This window comes from Micromys minutus (genome assembly GCF_963924665.1).
Source record: "Micromys minutus genome assembly, chromosome: 27".
NCBI classification, from domain to species: Eukaryota; Metazoa; Chordata; class Mammalia; order Rodentia; family Muridae; genus Micromys; species Micromys minutus.
In genome coordinates this window covers 21,619,329-21,628,729 of record NC_137962.1, presented here as the reverse complement: position 1 = coordinate 21,628,729, position 9,401 = coordinate 21,619,329, and the positions used below count along the sequence as shown (strand labels likewise).

The 9,401-nt window shown below is 54.2% G+C and overlaps 1 protein-coding gene across 2 annotated transcripts; it reads left to right on the top strand.

The window, feature by feature from the left end:
- Positions 1 to 5,083: 5,083 nt before the first annotated feature.
- Positions 5,084 to 8,388, top strand: PRPH (peripherin; the record flags this gene model as incomplete). Of its 2 annotated transcripts, none has more annotated exons than XM_080939123.1 (9): positions 5,084 to 5,640; positions 5,997 to 6,057; positions 6,247 to 6,342; positions 6,646 to 6,813; positions 6,914 to 7,039; positions 7,125 to 7,345; positions 7,426 to 7,475; positions 7,640 to 7,719; positions 8,323 to 8,388. In XM_080939123.1, 9 exons carry the CDS (start codon positions 5,084 to 5,086, stop codon positions 8,386 to 8,388), a joined length of 1,425 nt encoding a protein of 474 aa, XP_080795249.1. The 2 variants fall into 2 exon arrangements, with proteins under 2 accessions (XP_080795249.1, XP_080795248.1); XM_080939122.1 differs by having other exon boundaries at positions 8,320 to 8,388.
- Between the last annotated feature and the right edge of the window lie 1,013 nt (positions 8,389 to 9,401).

Sequence of the window (9,401 nt, the reverse complement as noted above, 5' to 3'; positions counted from 1 at the left end):
CCAGTAGGTGGCAGCAACACCTTTGTCTTTCAAAACAACCAAAAAAAAAAAAAAAAAAAACGGGTTGGAGAGGAAAGAAAAGATGGGAAAGGGAGAAGTTCAACTACCTTACAGGCATTTTGTTGGCCTAGGTCTGAAGCTAGATAACCCAAACACAAGGGCAAAAGCCGACATCTGCTCTCTAAGAGAGAGTCTGGGGAGGTGGGAGTTAGATCTAACCCACGGTGTGACTTTGGGCAAGTCTGTTTTTCTTCATTTTATTTAACTTTTTATTGAGGGTTTTTAAATTTATTTTTACTTTATGTGTTAGGGCTTTTTGCCTGCATATGTATCTGCGGACCACATGCATGCAGCATGCGCAGAAGCCAGAAGAGGGCGCTGGATCCTCTGGAACTAGAGTTGCGAAGGGTTGTGAGCCACCCATGTGGGAGCTGGGAATAGATCCACTTCCTCCAGGAGAGTAGCCAGTGTTCTGAACTGTCAGACCATCTCTCCAGCAATATCCCGCCACACACACACACACACACACACACACACAGATTGTATTTTATAAACTAAGAGCAACAACAACATCTATCTGGGTAGAATGAATGTGTCAAATGCTTGTCACAGCGCTTGAAAAATACCAAATGTTGGTACTAACAAAGCATACTGAGATACAACGAGGTGGTAAAGATGAGTCAGGTGGGAACCCTGGCATCTGATTCTCCCTTGAAAAGTGGATTCCAAGGCTGGAGAGATGGCTCAGTGGTTAGAGCACTGACTGCTCTTCCAGAGGTCCTGAGTTCAATTCCCAGCAACCACATGGTAGCTCACAACCATCTGTAATGGGATCTGATGCCCTCTTCTGGTGTGTCTGAAGACAGCAACAATGACTCATATAATAAATAAATATTAAAAAGAAAAGTGGATCCCAGACACCACTTCTACTAGCAGTCTCCTTGGTCCTAACCCTAGAGCACCATCAGGACCCAGTGAGTCTTGGAGAGAGGAAGCCTGGGGCAGGGTAATCATACTTCCGACTTGATGTTGAACTCCTGAGCTCTCCTCCCTCTGCGGCCAAAGCTGGGGCCTTAGATGTGAGCCAAGGAAGGGCCCTGACTAGCAAAGAATATTCAGGACACTGGCCTATCTGGGGGACATGACAGAAGATGTGCCCCAATCCTGAACCTGGAGCAGAAAAGCCTCCAGCTAACACTTGGTTGTAAGGAATTAGACATGTGCCATACAGCATGCTCCCCCGTTTCCGTTCCTCTGCCCTGCAGCCGAGGTGAATGACACTGTTGAGTGCCCACTGTCAGCCTTGCAGGAGACTGTCACCAGCTCAGTCCCTGTTCAGGCTCCCACTTCCACAGAAATATCTTGGAAAGCTTGCTATCCACAAAGACTGAGCTCCAAATCACAGCCTGGTGTATTACACTCTCTCCTCTGCCGGCCACCCCCTCCTTGGCCTCGCAGGAGTCCAGCTGTAGATTCATTCACTCCCTTCTTCCCACCGTCACTAGCCTGCACGCTACCGATCCGAACCCAGTTTTGGGTTCCCAGTACATAACTGACCAGTTCCCTTGCTGGTGAGCCACAGGGCAACAGCCTTTTTTACAGCCCCTCGAATGCACACAGTTACTTCTCTGCAAACCTGCAGGGCAACCATGGGAGCAGGAGAGACAACAGCACTGGCCAAGTACTAAGTACCTAACATTTTATAACTTACCCGATTCTCCTAAAGATATGGTACGGGCAATGCTGTTAGCATTCCCAGGGTTAAAGAAAACAGGGCAGACCCTTTGTACCGGCTGGTTTTGTGTCAACTTGACACAAGCTGCAGTTGTCACAGGGAAAGGAGCCTCTTGAGGAAATGCCTCCATGAGATCCAGCTGTAAGGCATTTTCTCAACTAGTGATCAAGGGGGGAGAGCCCCGCCCATTGTGGGTGGCGCCATCCCTGGCCCAGCCCATTGTGGGCGGTGCCATCCCTGAGCTGGTAGACCTGGGTTCTATAAGAAAGCAGGCTGAGCAAGCCAGGGGAAGCAAGCCAGTAACCAACATCTCTCCATGGCCTCTGCATCAGCTCCTGCTTCCTGACCTGCTTGAGTTCCAGTCCTGACTTCATCTGGTGATGAACAGCAGTGTGGAAGTGTAAGCGGAATAAACCCTTTGCTCCCCATGACGTTTGTGCAGGAGTAGAAATCTTAAGATATCCTTCAAAAAAGCCCAAAGCATACTGCTCATTAGGTTGAACAGCGATGTCCCAACACACTAGGGAGGACAAGCCCACCTTCCCCTTCAGCCATCAGCTAAGTGGCACTTGGGTCCAGCACTATTCCAAGCCACCAGTGAGAACAACAACAAAAACCCTTAGATTCTCCCTGCCCGGAAGTCAACATGAGAGTAGCAAAAACAACAAGCAAAACAAAACCCTAATAAAACCAGATTACTTTTCAGCCTTTACAATGTATGTGTTAAGCATGAACACATATTTATTCATTTAGGCCAGTGCTTTTCAACCTGTGGGTCACAACCCCACAAGAGTTGCATATCAGATATTTATATTTTGATTCTTAACAGTAGCAAAATTACATTTATGAAGTAGCAAACGAGATAAGTTTAAGGTTGGGGGTCAGCCCAGTATGAGGAACTGTGTTAAAGGATTATAGGGTTGGGAAGGTTAAGAGCTGCTGACTTTGCCCTCCAATGCTTTGTTGACAGGAAATGAAAGTCAACAATGAGGGTCGTTTTCTAGGGCAGGTACGTTGGGGAAGGGCGGCAGCTATGGAAATCTTACCTGTGACTTTTTCTCCTCTGTCTTTCTCCTCCAAGAGCTCCCAGCATGGCTCCTCACCCCTAGGAAGGAAACCTTCTCTGCCTTTGCTGTATCCCTCACAGGAGCCCTCCTCAGTCCACACTAGCAGAGCCCTGCTGTGAGACTTTCTGGTCCCCTCTCTTCTAAGGCCTCCCGGTAGTGAGCTGGGGGCTTAACTCCATCTGCAACTCTCTGGGCCCAGAACCTCTCCTGTCCTGTTCTGCTCCACCCCTACTGCAGCTGTCTCAAAGGCAAGACCCTGCCACCAGCTCCCGATGCAAGACTTGTGCTGTTTCTCTGGTTGCCTTGTCTCCTGGGCTCATCATTTCCTCTTAGAGCCGGGCTGGGTGGGGCTCCAGACCAAAGGCAGCAGTTGCTCAGAGCCCTGGAAGGCTGCAGAAGGCACCAAGGCACCTAGGTTTCTACAAGCTCACCTCTGACCTACCCCAGGCCAGAAGGGATAGTACCCCTCTCCAGTCCAGGAATTGGGGTATGGCAGGCTCTGGTTTATTTGCCTTGTTCCCCCTTTCCCAACCCCCCTTTTCTTATCCCCCTGGCAACCAAACTAGATCCATCAAGGAGCAGGACCTGGCAGCTGAGCTAGGAGAGACTAATAGCCCGGAAGGAAGGAGGGGCCTGGAGAGGAAAGGAAGGCTAGGGATGTAAGCCAGCACTGGGCGTTGGCTCTGGCCCATCTCAGAGGACACACGGAAAGGTTCGGGAGTTCTCTGCTCTGCAGTATGAAGGACCTGGGCAATGGGGAGCCATCCTCCTTATCCCAGTCATGTATCCAGCCTAGAACCCCAAATCTGCTTCTCATACACCCGTCTTGTCCTCAGGACCCAACTGAGGTGGACCCATCCTGTTTGAGACCACAGCAGCAGCTGACACATGGCTCCCACAAACCCAAAAGGCCTCAGCATCCTTTCTCCCGCAGAGCATCCAAACGGCCTCTGTCCATGCCTGGACTGCCCCGTGGTCTGCATTCTGGAAGTTGTGTGACACACAAAGGCTGGACACCTGCCTTTCTGCTAAGTGGGGGGTGGGGCGCTGTTAAGGGTGTAGTTGTGAATTGTCTGTAATGTCTGTGCACACAGGCATATGGGGCAGACTGTGCACATCCACATTTGTGGAATCTTCAAGCTGGTTCAGTGAGTTACAGGCAATCTATCCGTGGACCTATCTGAGGACTTGTCTCTCTCTCTCTCTAACAGTCCGTAGTGGGTGGACATCTTTCCCATCTTCCCTCCTTTATCTGGACCGTGTCTGGACAACTGCAGCCCCTCTGTACCGGAGACTGGTACCTACTACTCTATATGTCTTTCAGCCCTGGCAGCTGCTACCCCTCAAACCCCTCCCCTTCCTACTTCGGGAATTCCTCTGGTTCCCGTAAGACCTGTCACTGATCAGAAGATGGTGAGGTGGGGGAGAGAATCAGGTAGAGGCCAAAAGTGTACCACAGACCCATTCAGCTTAGCCTCTGGCATGGCACAGACCCTCAGAGCCCCGGACAGCCTCAACCCTCTGTGAGGTGCCCACTCTTGTTGGGGCACGCGCTAAATCTAAGTTTGGGGGCTGTGTCTTTAAGGTGCAAACATCAGCATGAGACTTCTGCTGGGCCAAGGGCAGGGGGAGGGGAGCTGGTCAGTCCATTAGCTGCAAAGCTGGCGCCAATCACCAGCCCTTTACCGTGCCCTGGGGAGTAGGCAGAGATAAGTCCTTTCCCAGCCCCCTCTGCCTCAGCCTTCGGTAGTGGCCAACGATGGGGGTGGGGGGACAGCTGACAACAGGTGAAAGAACCCTAGTTTCAGGAGCTAGGAGGAGGCACAAATTAGCTCTCCCTCCACTTGCCCCCACTTCTCATTTCCCAAAACTTGTCCATTAACCTCAGGCCCTCCTATTCCCTAATTGTTACCCCCTCTCCTGAGGGGGCACTCCAGGTCAAGCCATGCCCCCTAGGCTCCAGCATTGGATGCACGCTCAAAGGCTCGACCCTTAGCCCACCTCCACTTTGCCATCACATCACGGATCTCAGCCAACAACAAGGGGGAATCAAGCGGGCAGGGTGCCAGCAACCAGGAGAGGGACTGGGGTGGTGTCGCCGCTCTGCAGGGTGGGGCATCCCCCTCCCCACACAGCCCAAGGCTGAAGTCAGGCCAGTGGGAGGAGCTGTCATGCCCCCCCTGCAACCCTCCTCCCCCACCCCCGATACCGCAGGGCTATAAAGCAGCCCCGCATCGGTCTGCAGCTCCTTCTTGCCCGGCCTAGTTCGACCAAGCGCTGAATGCCATCTTCCGCCAGCATGAGCCATCATCACTCGTCGGGCCTCCGGTCCAGCATCAGTTCCACCTCGTACCGCCGGACCTTCGGGCCACCGCCCTCACTATCCCCCGGGGCTTTCTCCTACTCTTCTAGCTCTCGCTTCTCCAGCAGCCGCCTGCTGGGCTCGGGGTCCCCGAGCTCCTCGGCGCGGCTGGGTAGCTTCCGTGCCCCTCGAACGGGGGCCCTGCGCTTGCCCTCAGAGCGCCTCGACTTCTCCATGGCCGAGGCCCTCAACCAGGAGTTCCTGGCCACTCGGAGCAACGAGAAGCAAGAGCTACAGGAGCTCAACGACCGCTTCGCCAACTTCATCGAGAAGGTGCGCTTCCTGGAGCAGCAGAACGCAGCCCTGCGCGGGGAGCTGAGCCAGGCGCGGGGCCAGGAGCCGGCGCGCGCCGACCAGCTGTGCCAGCAGGAGCTGCGCGAGCTGCGGCGCGAACTGGAGCTGCTGGGCCGGGAGCGCGACCGGGTGCAGGTGGAGCGCGACGGGCTGGCAGAGGACCTGGCGGCGCTCAAGCAGAGGTCAGAGGGCGGGATCCAGCCTGCCAGACGCTCCCCCTGCTCCCCCTGCGGTCCCCTCGGGATCTAACAGCCCTAGGGCGTGGCCGGGCTGGCCAACCCCAGCCGGAGCCTGCAGCATCCAAGGGGGAGGGGGTTGGGGGGGATGCTCCGAGCACTTTGTTCCGAGAGTCTAGGGAAAGTGACCACAGACATTATGGGGACTCCCTTCTCTGTTCCCAATCCGTTAGACGGCCAGGGTGAATCCCTCGCTTTAGATCCACGACAGCTACCTAAGTAGATGGGGGCGGGGTGCTGGATGTGGCTCGAGGTCTGGAAGGTCACCTCACAGCTCAGTATCTTCCCACTCGGCCTGTCAGGTTAGAAGAAGAAACCCGCAAGCGGGAGGACGCGGAGCACAACCTGGTGCTCTTCCGTAAGGTGAGTGAGGGGTCACGTCGAGTCGTCGAGTCCCAACACACCAGCTGCACTCCCAGCTGCGTCTCCAGGGGTGGCATCGGTGGGTCCGGGGAGGCGACTCCGTGCTTCCGAGGCAGACAGGGAAGACCTGGCCCTTCCTTTGCCTGAGGAGCCTTCCTTTTTCTTGAACCCCCATTCCCACTCACGAAGGACGTGGACGACGCCACACTGTCCCGCCTAGAACTAGAGCGCAAGATTGAGTCTCTGATGGACGAAATTGAGTTCCTCAAGAAGCTACACGAAGAGGTGGGTGGTCGGGGTGTCTGGGAAGGCTTGGGAGAGACCTCACTGAAGCTGCGTAGACCACAGGGCTGTGATGACAACCCCACCCTTTACAGGTGTTTTTGACTCCCACCCATGCGCCACCTGTTGGCGAGAGGGGTAGCTACACCCCGAACCTGACAACTGGCTTAAGGGCAGCCTGAGCTCAGGTCTCAGAATGCAGAGCGGGGTGCACTCCCTAGCGCCCCTTTCTGTTCATGCATGTGTCCCCTCTTCTTCTTTTTTTTTTTTTTTCTATTCACAACCCCCGCCTTTCCTGTCCTGTAGGAGCTTCGAGACCTGCAGGTGAGCGTGGAGAGCCAGCAGGTGCAGCAGGTGGAGGTAGAGGCAACAGTGAAGCCAGAGCTGACCGCGGCGCTGAGGGACATCCGTGCTCAGTATGAGAACATCGCGGCGAAGAATCTGCAGGAGGCAGAGGAGTGGTATAAGTCGAAAGTGCGAGAGCAGGGTTGGACCCTGGGGAGGGGGGTCGGGGGTTGGGAGGCACTGGGAATGGCGGCGCGCATCCCAGCCGGGCTTGTCTGCCATTGTGCAGTATGCTGACCTGTCCGACGCCGCCAACCGCAACCATGAGGCCCTACGCCAGGCCAAGCAGGAGATGAACGAGTCCCGACGTCAGATCCAGAGTCTGACGTGCGAGGTGGACGGGCTGCGTGGCACGGTGAGCACCGTAAGGCTATCTGGGGGCAGTGGGTGGATGCTGAACACCCTTCCGACCGCCCCCCATCTTCCTCCCCTACCCCTAGAACGAGGCACTGCTCAGACAGCTGCGGGAGCTGGAGGAGCAGTTCGCCCTGGAGGCTGGAGGGTACCAAGCGGGCGCGGCCCGGCTGGAGGAAGAGCTTCGACAGCTGAAGGAAGAGATGGCGAGGCACCTGCGAGAGTATCAGGAGCTCCTCAACGTCAAGATGGCCCTGGATATCGAGATAGCCACCTACAGGAAGTTACTGGAAGGGGAGGAGAGCCGGTGAGTGGAGAGGCTACTGTGACAGGGCAGAGATAGAGGCCTGATGAAGGAAATAACCAGGCTGTGTGATTTGCCCGCAGGATCTCAGTGCCGGTTCATTCCTTTGCCTCCCTGAGTTTAAAGACGACTGGTGAGTGACCTCGGCGCCTGGCTTCCAGCTTGCATCTCCTTCATACCTTCTGCCCCGCATGGTCTGGCTGTGCTCAATCTAGATTCCTCCTCACGTACTGAGGTTTGGAGTGGGAAAGGATAGTCTCCCAAACCGTGCCGTATCCTCTCTCCCACCTTCTCCAGTGCCTGAGGTGGAGCCTCCCCAGGATAGCCACAGCCGGAAGATGGTTCTGATCAGGACGATCGAGACTCGGGATGGAGAGGTGAGACAAACCGCTTGATCCAGAACTCCACCATGTCTAATGTGAGTTTCAGGGATCAAAGTCAGTAAGGTTTGTGTGACAAGTTCTTCTTCCTGCTAAGCCAGAGAGGGACACCAGATAGATGAGTGAATAGCCAGCCGGTGGTGGTGCACACCTTTAGTCCCAGGACCTGGGAAGCTGAGGCAGGTGGAACTCTGAGTCTGAGGCTAGCCTGGTCTACAGGGTGAGTTCCAGGATAGCCAAAGCTACACAGAGAACCTGTCTCAGAAAAACAAAACAAGGGGGCTGGAGAGATGGATTAAGAGCACTGGCTACTCTTCCAGAGGACCTGGGTCCAATTCCCAGCACCCATGGAACAGCTCACAACTGTGTTTAAAACTCCTGTTGGAAGGGGGTCCCACACCTGCACCCAGACATAACATGCAGTTAAATCACCATTGTACGTAAAATAATCAAATCATTAAGAAAGACAGGACAGCGACAGCAGCAACAACAACAGCAGTGTATAAATTGTGGTTCTGCCAAGCTGTGCAGGCAGGGCACAGGGTGATTCTGGGGAGGGTGGTGCTGATTGTCCCCTGTTTGCCTTACACCCCCCAGCAGGTGGTGACAGAGTCTCAGAAAGAGCAGCACGGTGAACTGGACAAGCCTTCCATTCACAGCTACTGAGCCCTCGGCCGGAGCTCTGACCCTGACCTAAGCCCGAATAAAGCCTGAGCCCCACTTAGCCTTAGTCGGTACCCAGTCCTGCTCTGCATGTGGCGCGGCCCCTCCTAGAGGCACAGCCTCTCCCTGATGCATAGATGTGACCCATAGCTTTCCTGTCCTTGTAAAAGGTGGATGAAGAAACCCAGGACAGCAAATCTGCTCAAGAATGACCCCCATGGTCAGTGGGGTGGGCCAGGGTGTGAGGATCACTCTGAGTCAAATAAAATCACTACTGAGAGAAACTCCTTACTGCATTTGTCTGGCGGTGGTTTCTTTTCTGAATCATTTTCTTGGCACTCGTGGACTCCAGTGGGCCCCGCTGGGTTTTCTCAAACTTCTCTGTTCCTTTTTTTAAAGGATCTTTGGCTGTAGCCCAGGCTAGCCTTGAACTAACTTTCAATCTTGCATCAGTGTCTCAAGCATTGAGATTTCAGATATATGCAGCTATGTCTATACCTTCCTCCATGTGAGCACCATAGCACAGGGATGCCTACACACACACACACACACACACACACACACACACACACACACACTAATTAAAAAGCCCAACAAGATAGACACAGTGGTTGGGTGGTGGCAGTATACACCTTTAATCCCAGCATTTCGGAGGCAGATGTGTGAGGATCTGGATCTATGAGATCCAGCTGTAAGGCATCTTCTCAATCAGTGATTGATGCGGGAGATCTCAGCTCATTGTGGGCGGGACCATCTCTGGACTGGTGGTCCTGGGTTCTATAAGAAAGCAGGCTGAGCAAGCCATGAGGAGCAAGCCAGAAAGCAACATCCCTCCATGGCCTCTGCATCAGCTCCTGCCTCCACGTTCCTGCCCTGTTTGAGTTCCAGTCCTGACTTCCTTTGATGAAGAACAGCAATGTGGAAGTATATGCTGAATAAACCCTTTCCTCCCCAACTTTCTTTTTGATCATGATGTTTTTGTTGCAGCAATAGAAACCTAAACTAAGACCCAGCAT